The sequence below is a fragment of the Callorhinchus milii genome, unplaced genomic scaffold (assembly GCF_018977255.1).
Source record: "Callorhinchus milii isolate IMCB2004 unplaced genomic scaffold, IMCB_Cmil_1.0 Scaffold711, whole genome shotgun sequence".
NCBI lineage: Eukaryota > Metazoa > Chordata > Chondrichthyes > Chimaeriformes > Callorhinchidae > Callorhinchus > Callorhinchus milii.
This window is the reverse complement of record NW_024705452.1, coordinates 25,920-41,521: the sequence shown is the minus strand read 5'-3', so window position 1 is coordinate 41,521 and position 15,602 is coordinate 25,920. Positions and strand designations below refer to the sequence as shown.

The window sequence follows — 15,602 nt, the reverse complement described above, 5'->3', positions numbered from 1 at the left end:
GCTCTGGAACTCTATCCCAAGTGCCTTCGCCGCTTCCTCCCTTTCCTCCTTCAAGGCCGATCTCAAGGCCTTTCTCTTTGACCTTCAGCCTTCAGCTCCGCTCTCGACTCTCTAACCCCTCCTCGCTCCCTCCCTTCCCTCCCCTCACCCTGACCATCTCCCCTCTCCTCGCTCCCTCCCTCCCCTCCCCTCACCCTAACCATTTTCCCCCACTCTCAGGCCCCAACCCAACTGTCCAGCGCCTCGGGACGTCCTCCCGACGTGAAAGGCCCTCTATAAATGCTATAATGTTGTTGTTGTTGTAATGCCGCTGGCATCACACACTGCCAAGGACAGGCCAGAGCGCAGTCTGGAAACTGTCCCCTTCCTACACAAACACACACACACACACACAGACAGACACACACACACAGACACACGCACACACACACACACACACGGACAGACACACACACACACACACGTACACACATAGCACGCAAGCACAAAAACACAGGCACTGACACACACACACAACACACACACACACACTCACACACACACAAACACAAATACATAGGCACTGACACACACACACACACACAAACACACACATGGACAGACACACAGACAGGCACACAGACACACACGCGGACAGACACACAGACACACACATATAGATACACACGTACACAGACAAACACACACAGACAGACACAGACACACAGAAACACACGGACACACACAGACGGACACACAACACGCAAGCACAAATACACAGGCACTGACACACACACACTCAACACACACACAGAGACACACTCACACACACACACAAACACAAATACATAGGCACTGACACACACACACACTCACACACACACATGGACAGACACACAGACAGACACACAGACACACACGCGGACAGACACACAGACACACACATATAGAGACACACGTACTCAGACAAACACATACAGACAGACACAGACACACAGACACACATACACACAGAAAGACAGACACACACACACAGACACACACACACACACAGACAGACAGACACACACACACACAGACATATCGACACTCAACACATACAGAGATAGATGCACACAGATAAACTTTAATGCTTTAATACTGCCATCGCCGCTCCATGACCGTCCTCTGTGAGACGACTAAAGCCGCGGCTCGTTGTTCTGCCCCCGTCTCGCCGCTCGCACAGACAGACAGGAAACCGGGCACTGGTGGTCACTGACCACAGGGCCGCGCGGAGCTGTGCTCGTGTCGCTCTCCGCGGCCGACAGTCGCAGTGGGTCGGCAAAGCGCAACAGCGACACGGAAACCAGACACAGGTTAAGCAAACGGTAAAAACACAGCCGCAGCTCGAACCGAGGCGGTCCGAGTCACCGGCAATCGGACGGCCGAGAGTAAAGCGTTGGCGTAAATCCTGTGCGTTTGAGCAATGAAACCACGTCGTCTCGTGTTCGTTGGTGTCACCGGAATTAGAGGGTTACAATTCCGACCCCAGAGCTGCAGATAAGGTATTTATCAGCAGAGAAACCGGTGTTCGCACCAACACAACGCGCTGTTTCGGCTCTGGTCCTCAGTCAGACTGATTAACCTGTCGCTGACTGGAAGGCAGAGACAGACAGACAGAGAGACGGAGAGAGACAGAGAGAGACAGATAATCAGACACATTACACAGGTAATCAGACAGAGAGAGGGAGATACAGAGCGAGAGAGAGAGAGAGAGAGAGCGACACACGCACAAGTCCAGAGAGGTCACAGAGAGAAAGGACACACACACACACGGACAGACACACACACAAACACAAACGGACAGACACACAGACACACACCCAGACAGACACACACACACAGACACACACACACACACACACAGAGACACACACACACACAGAGACACACACACACACGCGGACAGACACACAGACACACGCAGACAGACACGCGCACACACACACACTCGGAAAAACACACACACACACGCGGACAGACACACACACACACTCACACACACACACAGACAGACACACACACGGACACACACAGACACACACACATGTACACATACACACAGAAACACAACACACACACGTGGACACACACACGGACAGACAGACAGAGGCACACACACACACACAGACAGACACACAACACGCAAGCACAAATACACAGGCACTGACACACACACACACACACAGACACACACGCACGGACACATACACACAGACACACAACACACACACACACACGTACACACAGACACAAGCACAAATACACAGGCACTGATACAGACACCAACGCACGCGGACAGACACACAGACACACAGACACACATACACAGACACACACACAGACACACACACACACAGACACACACACACAGACACACACACACACAGACACATACACACAGACACACAACACACACACACAGACAGACACACACAACACACACACACACACATGGACAGACACACACACACAACAAGCACAAATGCACAGGGACTGACACACACACACACAGACACACACACGGACAGACACACACACATACAGACACACATACACAGACAGACACACACACAGACAGACAGACACACACACAGACACACACACACATATTGACACTCACACATACAGAGATAGACGCACACAGATAAACTTTAATGCTTTAATACTGCCATCGCCACTCCATGACCGTCCTCTGTGAGACGACTAAAGCCGCGGCTCGTTGTTCTGCACCTGTTTCGCCGCTCACACAGACAGACAGGAAACCGGGCGCTGGCGGTCACTAACCACAGGGACGTGCGGAGCCGCGCTCACGGCCTCTTGTTGCTCACGTACACACCTAGAGCCACACACAGAGAGAGAGAGAGATACATACGACCCGGGGGGGGGGTGGGTGGGGCGATGGCGGAGGTGGGGACATTCCAGGGGTGTGAAGGCCGGAGCGGGTCATGGCGAGGATGTCGGGTGGAAAAGGTTAGTTGAAGGGCCAAACAAGTTGCATACGTACAGACGATCCAGATACACAGAGGCATAGACAGACAGAGATACACACAGGTAATCAGACCGAGAGAGAGATACAGAGAGAGAGAGAGAGAGACACACACACAAGTCCAGAGAGGTCACAGAGAGAGAGGACACACACACACGGACAGACACACAGACACACACACACACAGACATACACATACGGACACACACAGACACACACACACGGAGACATACACACAGACACACAACACACACACACACACACAGACAGAAACACAGACACACACACAGACAGACACACAACACGCAAGCACAAATAAACAGGCACTGACACACACAGACAGACACAAACATACGGACACATACACACAGACACACAACACACACACACACACAGAGACACACACACACACAGACACACACACACACGCGGACAGACACACAGACACACACACATACAGACACACATCACAGACACACACACACAGACAGACACACACACACACGGACAGACACACAGACACACACACATACAGACACACATACACAGACACAGAGACAGACACACACACAGACACACAGACACACACACACGGACACATACACACAGACACACAACACACACACACACACAGAGACACACAAACACACACACACAGACACACACACACAAGCACAAATACACAGGCACTGACACACACACACACACAGACAGACACACAGACACACACACACGCGGACAGACACACACACATACAGACACACATCACAGACACAGACACAGACAGACACACACACACAGACACACACACAGACAGACAGACAGACAGACAGACACACACACACACACACACAGACATATTGACACTCACACATACAGAGATAGACGCACACAGATAAACTTTAATGCTTTAATACTGCCATCGCCACTCCATGACCGTCCTCTGTGAGACGACTAAAGCCGCAGCTCGTTGTTCTGCACCTGTTTCGCCGCTCGCACAGACAGACAGGAAACCGGGCACTGGTGGTCACTAACCACAGGGACGTGCGGAGCCGCGCTCACGGCCTCTTGTTGCTCACGTACACACATAGAGCCACACACAGAGACAGAGAGAGATACATACGACCCGGTGGGGGGTGAGGCGATGGTGGAGAGGGTGACATTCCAGGGGTGTGGAAGGCCGGAGCGGGTCATGGCAAAGATGTCGGGTGGAAAGGTTAGTTGAAGGGCCAAACAAGTTGCATACGTACAGACGATCCAGATACACAGAGGCATAGACAGACAGACAGACAGACAGACAGACAGGCAGGCAGGCAGGCAGGCAGGCAGGCAGGCAGGCAGACAGACAATCATGAGCGAGATACACCACAAACCCCAGACAGATACACGACACAGATAAGCTTTAGTGCCGCTGATGTGACGCTCAGCGCTGGACAGGGAGAGCGCGCAATGCGGCCATTGCCATCGCCGCTACATGACCGGCCTCAGTGAGAGGGCGAAGGGTCTTCAGTCGACGTCTTAGAGCCGCGGCTCGTTGTTCCGTACCCGTCTCGCCGCTCGCACAGGCAGACAGGAAACCGGGCGCTGGCGGTCACTGACCACAGGGCCGCGCGGAGCTGTGCTCGTGTCGCTCTCCGCGGCCGACAGTCGCAGTGGGTCGGCAAAGCGCAACAGCGACGCGGAAACCAGACGCAGGTTAAGCAAACGGTAAAAACACAACCGCAGCTCGAACCGAGGCGGTCCGCGTCACCGGCAATCGGACGGCCGAGAGTAAAGCGTTGGCGTAAATCCTGTGCGTTTGAGCCACGAAACCACGTCGTCTCGTGTTCGTTGGTATCACCGGAATTAGAGGGTTACAATTCCGACCCCAGAGCTGCAGATAAGGTATTTATCAGCAGAGAAACCGGTGTTCGCACTAACACAACGCGCTGTTTCGGCTCTGGTCCTCAGTCAGACTCATTAACCTGTCGCTGACTGGAAGGCAGAGACACTCAGACAGACAGACAGACAGACAGACACACACACACAGACCCACACACACACAGACACACACACACGCGGACAGACACACAGACACACGCAGACAGACAGACACGCGCACACACACACACTCGGAAAAACAGACACACACGCGGACAGACACACACACACACTCATACACACACACACACAGACACACACACATGGACACATACACACAGAAACACAACACACACACACACGTGGACACACACACGGACAGACACACAGACACACACACACATGGACAGACAGACACAGGCACACACACACACAGACAGACACACACACGGACACACACAGACAGACACTCAACACGCAAGCACAAATACACAGGCACTGACACACACACACACACACGCACGGACACATACACACAGACACACAACACACACACACACGGACACACAGACACAAGCACAAATACACAGGCACTGATACACACACACACACAGACACCAACGCACACGGACAGACACACATACACAGACACACACAGACACACACACACAACACACAGACAGACACACACACACACTGACACACACACATGGACACATACACACAGACACACAACAAACACACACAGACAGACAGACACACACAACCACACACAGACACACACGTGGACAGACACACACACACACACACAAGCACAAATGCACAGGGACTGACACACACACACAGACACACACACACGGACAGACACACACACATACAGACACACATACACAGACAGACACACACACAGACAGACACACACACACACAGACACACTCAGACATATCGACACTCACACATACAGAGATAGACGCACACAGATAAACTTTAATGCTTTAATACTGCCATCGCCACTCCATGACCGTCCTCTGTGAGACGACTAAAGCCGCAGCTCGTTGTTCTGCACCTGTTTCGCCGCTCACACAGACAGACAGGAAACCGGGCGCTGGCGGTCACTAACCACAGGGACGTGCGGAGCCGCGCTCACGGCCTCTTGTTGCTCACGTACACACCTAGAGCCACACACACACACAGAGAGAGAGGATACACACGTACAGACGATCCATATACACAGAGGCATAGACAGACAGACAGACAGACAGAGATACACACAGGTAATCAACACAACCAACACAACGCGCTGTTTCGGCTCTGGTCCTCAGTCAGACTCGTTAACCTGTCGCTGACTGGAAGGCAGAGACACTCAGACAGACAGACAGACAGACAGACAGACAGACAGAGAGAGAGAGACTGAGAGAGACAGAGAGAGACAGAGATACACACAGGTAATCAGACAGAGAGAGAGAGAGATACAGAGAGAGCGAGAGAGAGCGACACAGAGTAAAAATCCCGTCCCCCTGAGCCACCAAACCGCGTTGCTTTGCCTCCGTTTGCGTCACCTGAACTCGGGCGGTGGGAGCGCGGCCTCAGCGCCGCAGACGGGACTCGTATCAGCGGAGGAAGCGGCGGCGTTTCCGCAAACCACACCGTTTCCGCTCCGGTTCGCAGCGATAACTCAGTGACTGGCGACGGACTGGAATACAGAAGGAAGACACCTCTCTCTCTCTCTTCGTGTAATCTGCGGAACACGTGGATAGAGAGAGAGAGAGAGGTACAGATACGAACGCAAACACACACACACACACACACAGGCAGAGCACGTGCGGACACTGCCCCTTCCTGTGCACAGACACACACACACACACATGGACAGACACACAGACACACACACACACACACATGGACAGACACACAGACATACACACGCGGACAGACACACAAACACACACACACACGGACAGACACACACAGACACACACGGACACACACAGGCAGACACACAACACGCAAGCACAAATACACATGCACTGACACACACACACAGAAACACACACACACACACAGAGACACACACAGACACTGATCTCCTGGTGGGACCCAGACACAGACCGGAGATGAAGCCACTGAAGGCAGTTGAGGAGCATCTTCTCCTCCGAGGACATTCACCCGTCTCTCTCTCCCTCTCCCTCTCTTTCCCTCTCACTCTCTCTCCCTCTCACTTTCTCTCTCGGGGGCTGGGACCACTCTCTCTCTCTCCAATTCTCCCCAAACACCTCTCCCCCCACCCACCCCCTCTCTCGCACCCTCTCCCCCTCTGTCTCTTTCCTTCTCGTTCCTCTCGCACCCAAATCTGACGAAAAATCTGGAGATTTCACAATTCCGTCACCCATTCGAAAACGCGCGTCGAGCGTTAAAGTGGGAAGCTGCTCGTCAGCGTGTGGGTGGGTGGGTTTCTGATGGTAATAATCCCTTCGCCACGCGTGTGTGTGTGTCTGTGGGTCGGTATCTCCCTCTGTTTGCAGCGTAGGTACACGTATCTCTCTCCCTCTCTCTCTGACTCGCTTTGTCTGTGTCCGTCTGCGCATCTCTGTCTGCGTGTGTTTCTGTATCTCTCTCTCCGCATCGGTATCAGTGTCTCTCGTCGTGTCTCGGAGTGTTTCTCTCTCTCTATCACTGTGTGTGTGGGGGTTTGTCTCTGTGTGGCTCTCTGTGTGTCTGTATGTATCTATCTCCGCGCGTGTGTGTGCGCGTGTGTGAGTGTGTGCGTGGACTCTCAATGCCCGTGTCTGTGTCTCTCTCTCTTTCTGAGTGTGTGTTTCTCTCGCGGTCGGTGTGTGTGTGTCTCTATCTTCCTGTCTGTATCTCTGTCTCATCTCTCTCTCTGTCTGTCTGTGTGTATCTCTCTCTCTCTCTCTGACTCTCTCACTCTTTCTCTGTATCTCTCACTCTCTCTCTGTCCGTCCGCGTGCATCTCTGTGTTCCAGTCAGTGACCGGTTAATGAGTCTCACTGAGGACCAGAGTGGAAACGGTGTGTTTGTGCTGTTTCTTTGCGAATACATATTTAATCCGCAGTTCTGGGTGTGAAACCTATAAGACCATCAAAGCGAACGAGAGAGTAGATAGTGGGAGATTGTGTCCCCCGGTTGGAGAAACTAAAACCAGGGTTCACAGCCTTAAAATCAGAGGGCAACTCTTTCGCACTGAGCTGCGGAAGAACTTCTTCGTTTTATTGCAATTAATATACAACAACAACAAGATTCCATTTATAGATCGCCTTTCAGGTCAGGAGGACGTCCCGAGGCGCTGGACAGGAGGGTCAGGACCCGAGCAGTGGGGAAATGGTCAGGGTGAGGGGAGGGAAGGAAGGGAGCGAGGAGCGAGTAAATGGTCAGAGGAGAGGAGGGAGGCAGCGAGGAAGGGGGAGGTGGTCAGGATGAGGGGATGGAAGGAAAAGAGTGAGGATGGGGGAGATGGTCAGGATGAAGGGAGGGAAGGGAGGGAGCGAGGAGGGGGGAAATGGTCAGGGTGAGGGGAGGGAAGGGAGGGGGCGAGGAGGGGGGAAAATGGTCAGCGTGAGGGGAGCGAAGGGAGGGGGCAAGGAGGGGGGGAAATGGTCAGGGTGCGGGGAGGGAGCGAGGAGCGGGGGAAATGGTCAGGGTGAGTGGAGGGAAGGGAGGGAGCGAGGATGGGGGAGATGGTCAGGGTGAGGGGAGGGAAGGGAGGGAGCGAGGATGGGGGAAATGGTCAGGGTGAGGAGAGGGAAGGGAGGGAGCGAGGAGGGTATAGAGAGTCGAGAATGGAGCTGAAGGCTGAAGGTCGAAGAGAAAGCTCTTGAGACCGGCCCAAAGGAGGAAAGGGAGGAAGCGGCGAAGGCACTGGGGATGAAGTTCCAGAGCCTCAGGGCTGAGAGGCTGAAGGCCACCGATGGTCGGGCGGTTGGGGCGGGGGATGTGGAGCATAACGGAGCCAGAGGGACGGAATGTACGGGCAGGTAGGTAGCGGCATAGTAGGTCGGAGAGATAGGAGGGAGCGAGTCCGTGAATGGCCTTGTAGGTAAGGATGAGGATCTTGAATTGGATCCTCTGGGGGATGGGGAGCAGTGGAGGCGAGCGAGGGCGAGGGTGGGAGTGATGTGGGTGCGGTGTCTGGTGCGGGACAGTACACGAGCTGCAGATTTCTGAATGACCGGCAGTGTGGAGGGAGGGCCGGGAAGGCCGATGAGGAGAGAGTTCCCATAGTCCAGCCTTGAGGTGATAAAGGCGTGGACCAGAGTTTCAGCCGCGTGGGATATGACTCCCGCACAATCCGTCCACTCGACGATGGCCTCCCCTCGTGTTCGGATCTCACGAGGCTTCCCAATGTTGCTCGTTGCTGAGTCACTGTTAGCCGTTTCGTCGACCAATTGCAGAGTCACTTTACTCGGCAGTATACTTTGTAAAGCGATTTGAGATGTGTCGAAGATGTGGTGAGACGCTACATCAGCTGCACATATAACATTGCTCATGTTATTTCAAACCATCTCCGGATCCCTTTCGTTGGAAACCTTCTTCCAAACCAGTCGTCCTCCATAGCTCTTCTTACCTTCGAAAATGTCCAATAAAACAAAACTCTGTGCAATTGGTGAATATTGTTAAACTGTAATACTCCTTGAAATTGACATTGCACATTGATCGCTTCCTTGGTGTGTCTCAGAGCACTTCCCAGGTGTGCTTGGTACCTCTGGTTGTTGCAATAAATTTTCTTTCCCGTCAGTAACTAATAATATATCGCTTTTCCACTCAATATATACACCTGGAATAGAAATGATAGGAACGAGGTAATTGCATTGCCCTTCCGCAACGCTGACAGCCACACGGAGCAGCAACATCAGTGCGTTGCGTTGCTTCAGGTAGTTTTCCTCGCAGTCAGTTGGAATTGGTTTGTTCATCGATCGACAAGTCTCATTCACTCGGGTGATAATCCCCTCAAGAAAGCGGTAATGATAATCGGGTCACTCACTCCACGACTGTTTGTGGAACAAATTGCCGCCGCCTTTCGCCCGCAAAATATACATTGCAATCGTTCTGCGGTAATTGTCTGTCAAGCGTGTTGAGACCCCTTGAAGGCCCCGATGAGGCGCTATTTTCAAATACAAGTATTATTATTACTGTTGTTATTATTGCAGATGGGATGGTTGGGTTGACAGAGCCTTCCTGTCCTGAAGCCCCAGTGCACCGCTGCGTTTCGGCACCGGTCTGATGCGGCCCGGGGCGGCGAGGGGATGGGGCGAGTCGTGCGGGTTGTTGGGAACAGGGATATTTGGACGTGGGGGCAAAACGTCGGCTGCGCTTTCAAGTCGCTGAGCCCTGAAACTCTGGTACACACTTCCCTAATCCCTTGGCCTTGAGCTTTGCTTCCCCATCTTCAGGTCGAGCCTCTTCAACCGCACCTATCGTCACCTCCTCTCTCTCCGGCTCGGCTTCAGGTCCTCCACCCCCAACCACCCCCCTACTTTCCTCCCCACGTGAGGGTCGCTGTAGAAATGCGTCGTTCATCCCCAAGGGAAGCTTGACGTTTGAAACGTGAACGGTTAAAGCGAACGTAATACGCAATATATATTATCAGGTCAAATATAAGAAATGTAATATATATTATCAGGTCAAATATAAGAAATATAATACATATTAGAGAGTCTAACGTAAGAAATATAACATGAAATATTGTCAAGCCTAATATAATAGTGATGACGTGTAATATTCTAAATTATAATGTAATATATATCATCAGTTTTGCAGATTGAAGACCCACGAGGTTTGCGTGAGTTCACCGCCAACAGCTGTAAAGGCGACGACACCGCCGGCAACACCTGGAAGAGAGGGAAGACGCGGGAGTGCAATGGTGAACACGGCTCAGATAAAAAAAGGCTTCCTGAAAGACCTGAGAAATCAAAGCACAGTTTTAGGGAGTACTGCCATGTTTTTCGTCCTGGCTGTCGTGGAAGAATTATTGGAGATGACGTTTTCGTGCCCGTGTGAACCAAACTTGAACAAGTTATACGTGGCACTGTTCTTCTGTTTACCTTCCCTCACCTTTGCCTTCATTTCTGCCATTGCGCACGAATGTCCGCGGAATTGCTCGGCAGATGGGAAGAAAGCGTGGAGGTTTGTTGTGAGCGTACTCGCCCCTCCGGTTATGTGGCTGGTGTTGCTTTTGCTGGACGGCGATTACCTGATTTGTGCCAAGTCGCCAGGAACCGTCAGGATCCACAACGTTACCAGGAAGCAGGGTGCGAATCCGTGCGAGGCAAAGGCATCCGATGGAGGAGCGGTGGACAACGCGGACAGAAAAGTCGTCGCCGCGCTCTTACAATCGCAGGTAGGTCGGACCTCACCGCCCGTTCGCCACCGGACAGACGGCTGCTGATTTCCGCGAAACGCATGCCCAACGACAACCGCAAATGCACCGAGCGGATGGGTAACTCACTAAACCACGCAGGTTGAACGTGTTTGACAAATCACGCAGAGGGCAGACGGTGAGGCATATTTTTGCGGAGGAGGTTGACGCGGTCCCCGGCACGCACTGCCCCCACACCCCCACCCAAAAAAAATGTGGCGGAAAAATATTCAACGACTGGTTTCCAAAGGAAACTGGTTTAAGCACTTGAAAATGAAATAGTTGCAGGTCTGTGGGGGTGCGAGGGGATAGCGTGGCTACTTGGGGTAAGAGCGGGGGAGTGGGACTAGTTTGGGGCAAGAGCGTGCGTGGGACACTTTCGATTAGTAGCGGCGGGGGGTTGGGGGGTGGGAATGGTTAGGATAAGAGTTGGGGAGAGCTATTGGTTTGCGTAACGGATGGGCACCGCCGACGAGTTGAGGCACGTGCGTGGGAATGGGGCTAATTGGGGCAAGAGCGGGGGAGTGGGGCCAATTGGGGTAAGAGCGGGGGAGTGGGGCCAATTGGCATAAGAATGGAGGGGACCTGCTTTAACGTCTGTTCCAGTGAACAGTGTTAATTACCGGACTTTGCCTTTCGTATAGCGCCTTATCACGTATTCGGGACAACTCGAAGCACTTCGCCTACTGTAAAGAGTAGTGGCTGTAGATTTTATGAGCGGAAGGCGGCGGCCAATTGCTTACAGTCGTGTCCCGTAACCAATCGACGTCTGAGTGAGTGTTTCTCTTCAACGGAGTATGAGCCCCAGAGTGCGATTCTCCCATCGAGAAACAAGCGGGTCCCACGCCCGGTAAACAGGTGTGTGAAGTAAGGAAAAAAAACTGCCCAGGGTGTCACTCTGCCCAGGAATCAGCTTTGATTTGATGGGCCCTCTCTCGCTTGGGACGCGAGTGCTCTAACCTCTGTCCTTCAGAACACCATAATTGTGATAGTAATCCGTGAATTTGGGACGGCCCATTTCATATTCCGAGTAGCTCTCAAATCGTAGGCACTGGTAATAACCGGCAGTTATTTTTTCGTTAATTTAAGCTGATGGGCAAAGTGGAGGACAAGGAGCCTTGTATCTATGCAGACGCCGCATGTCCTACAGGTTGTGGTGGACGTGTATGAATCGATGTTAACCTTCAAGAGATCTGATAGATCCCTGCAGCGAACCACCCTACAACCCTTCACACGTATTGTTTAAGGCCAACACCTCCCCCCCCAACCCCACCCACGCACACAGACCCTTATCCTTAACCCCACTTATCCTTAAATAGCCCCTTGCAGCTTGAATGCAATGTCCTCTTGCTCTATTGCCCAAGCTCTACATCGGGGTCTCGCTGGCGCCCGGAGGCAGTGCCAAGAAGAGCGAGACGTTGATGGATGTAAAGTTGAAAGGACGTGCATCTTGTGGGCAACCACCGCCGCTGAAGTTGTCTCCAGCAGCATCGCCACAGAGGCATGAAATTAAGCTACACGTCTGATTTGGTAGATTTTTTGCGGCGAGGCAAGGAGAGGAACCGCCTTACTTTTCCAATTCAACAAGAACAACAACAACTTGGATTTATACAGCGCGGGGCAGTGGAGTTTCTCTAATCGGTGCTTATTTCTTTCCTCCGCAGCTCAGTGGTGGTATCATACTCCTCATCGTCTTGTTTATAGTGATGGTGGTGAAATGCTACAGAGAATGTTGTTCAGGTACAGTAAACCGGACGTGAAGATCGCAGCAGTACAGTGGCATGTATTAAAATAATAATAATAAAATAAAAAATAATACACTTCGAATTTGATGAAGTGCTTTTCACAGATCTCTGTCCTTCTCAAAGCGCTTCACGCAACATATTGTAAAGTTAAATCTCTGTGTACGTGTGCGAAATGAGGCACCCGATCGCACGCAGCCGTGTCCCGCAAACGGTCATGAATGGAGTGACAAAATTATCGTATTATTTTATCTTGAGGGATTATTGTCAGTCATGGGGAGTAAGCGAACAAGGTTTCACCATGTCGGGGAAGTTGGCTGGCCACGCGCTCCAACATGGCGCGCGGTCCTACACTTCCCGTGAAACAATTCTGGGACATCTTGAGATGCTGTTGGCCAACCTACGGACTGTTATACAGCTCTGTTTCATTGCAAAATCATGTCAATTGTAGATTCAGATGGAGGGACTTCTGAGATGGAAATGGAAGGCGGTTTAATGAACAGAGGCAACCATCCTAACCCTGACAACCCATAACCTCATCCTGATCAACCCAGCAACAGCTCAACATCCCCAACAAACCGCCAGAAACACGAAGGGTTCAAGTTTACCAACCGAGCCAAGTGAAGCTTTATCAGCAACCACATAACAATGGGGTGTGTGGTAGTAATGGGGGTACAAGAGTGTGGCATTAGTGGGGCATAGTATTAATGGCGTATGTGGGGTGTGGTGTTATGAGTTCTCGTGGCTGTGGTATTGGTGGGGTGTGTGGGGCGTGGTATTAATGGGTTGTCTTATCAATGGGGTGTGGGGGGTGTGGTATGAATGGGTGTCTTAGTAATGGGGTGTGTTGGGTGTGGAATGGGGCATGGTGGGCGTGCAATGGGGAATGGTGGGCGTAGCATTAATATGGGATGTGTGGGGGTGTGATATTGCGTGGGGTGTGGTATTAATGGGGTACTTTGGTTTGGTATTAGTGGCTGTGGTTAGCGTGTTAATAATGAGGCAAGGGTGTGCAGTATTAATGGGGGAGTAGTATTAGTGGGGCGTGGAGTGTGGTATTAACGGGGTAGGGTGGGGGGGGGCGTAGTGTGTGTGTGACATTAATGGGGTAGTGCAGTGCGGCATTAACGCGGTATGGGGTTGCGATCCCACCGCATAACTGATACGGTGACGGTGCGCATAACCCGTGTCTTCGGAAAAAGTATTTTAATGAGTGGTTAAGAAACGCTTACGGTGAGTAATTAGACTCCGCGTTCATCAACACTGAAAAAAGTATGGTTTAACCAGAAAAATCTCAGGGTGACCTCTGACCGCGGTCATTGCAGACGTTTGTCCGACACAAATTCACCTTTTAATCCATGGCGCGTCGAGCGTGAGATAGTCAAAGAGGTTTTTCTCGCACAGAAAATTACTGTCCGGTCGTCGAAGCTTTCTGTAACAAGAGTTCGCTCGGAATAAAAACTCCGCAGGCGGTTATTATTTTTCTCTCTTTCTCTCTGGTCAGATAATCGTTGCCTTGTCGCGAGGAAGAACTGATTTGTTTTGTTCCCGTCCTTCCCGCGGAAAAGATTATGCCATTTCTTGCCAATGCTTAACTGTACATACTCAACCGGTGCAGAGGATGTACAGCCGGACTGTAGCTCCTGTGGTTAGAGCACTCGCTTTGCAAGCGAGAGACCTGAGTTCAATTCCAGGCAGAGGGCGAAACCTTGGGCAAGTTTCCTTACTCCACACAGAGCCTAATAATAATTCCTCCAAAACCAAAAACAATAATAAATTGGTCATTTTCAATCTACGACTATTTGTGGGACATTGCTGTGCGCAATTGGCTGCCGCGTTCGCCCACAAATATACAGTCAATTCACTTTACAGTGTGTTCTGTGAAGCACTTTGGGACGTCCTTCCAACGTGAAAAGTGCTATATCAAATGCAAGGATTATTATTATTATTATTACTTTGCTCAGCCTCGTACAGAGCACATAGGACTCAAGGTCCTCATCCTCACCTACAAGGCCATTCACGGCCTCGCCCCCTCCTACTTCTCCGACCTACTATCCCACTACATACCCACCAGTACCCTCCGTTCCTCTGGCTCCAGTCTGCTCCACATCCCCCGCCCCAACCGCCCTACCATTGGTGGCCTTCAGCCTCTCAGCCCCGAGGCTCTGGAACTCCATTCCCAGTGCCTTCGCCGCTTCCTCTCTTTCCTCCTTCAATGCCGTTCTCAAGACTTTTCTCTTTGACAGCACCTTCAGCTCTCCTCTGGACTCTCTACCCCCTCCTCGCTCCCTCCCTTCCCTCCCCTCACCCTGACCATCTCCCCCCTCCTCGCTCCCTCCCTTCCCTCCACTCACGCTGACCATTTTCCCCCCAACGCTCTCTCCCTTCCCTCCCCTCACCCTGACTATCTCACCCCCTCCTCACTCCCACCATTCCCTCCCCTCACCCTGACCATTTCCCCCCTCCACGCTCCCTCCCTTCCCTCCCCCTGACCATTTCCCCCCTCCTCGCACCCTCCCTTCCCTCCCCTCATCCTGACCATTTCCCCCCTCCTCGCTCCCTCCCTTCCCTCCCCTCACCCTGACCATTTCCCCCTCCTCGCTCCCTCCCTTCCCTCCCC

General features: G+C 52.2%; 1 protein-coding gene across 1 annotated transcript; it reads left to right on the top strand.

The window, feature by feature from the left end:
- The first annotated feature begins 10,608 nt into the window (after positions 1-10,608).
- On the top strand, positions 10,609-13,745 carry LOC103172183 (calcium homeostasis modulator protein 3-like). The gene is made up of 3 exons (XM_007884989.2): positions 10,609-11,222; positions 12,905-12,980; positions 13,434-13,745. Exons 1-3 carry the CDS (start codon positions 10,743-10,745, stop codon positions 13,514-13,516), a joined length of 639 nt encoding a protein of 212 aa, XP_007883180.1. The 5' UTR covers positions 10,609-10,742; the 3' UTR covers positions 13,517-13,745.
- Positions 13,746-15,602: the final 1,857 nt, after the last annotated feature.

What these genes read in the sequence shown, in the direction of transcription:
- LOC103172183 (XM_007884989.2), top strand. Translation starts at nt 10,743, where the DNA reads ATGGTGAACACGGCTCAGATAAAAAAAGGCTTCCTGAAAGACCTGAGA. An exon ending in CCGCGCTCTTACAATCGCAG is followed by an intron (nt 11,223 to 12,904) that starts GTAGGTCGGACC and finishes TTTCCTCCGCAG; the next exon opens with CTCAGTGGTGGTATCATACT. An exon ending in CTACAGAGAATGTTGTTCAG is followed by an intron (nt 12,981 to 13,433) that starts GTACAGTAAACC and finishes TGTCAATTGTAG; the next exon opens with ATTCAGATGGAGGGACTTCT.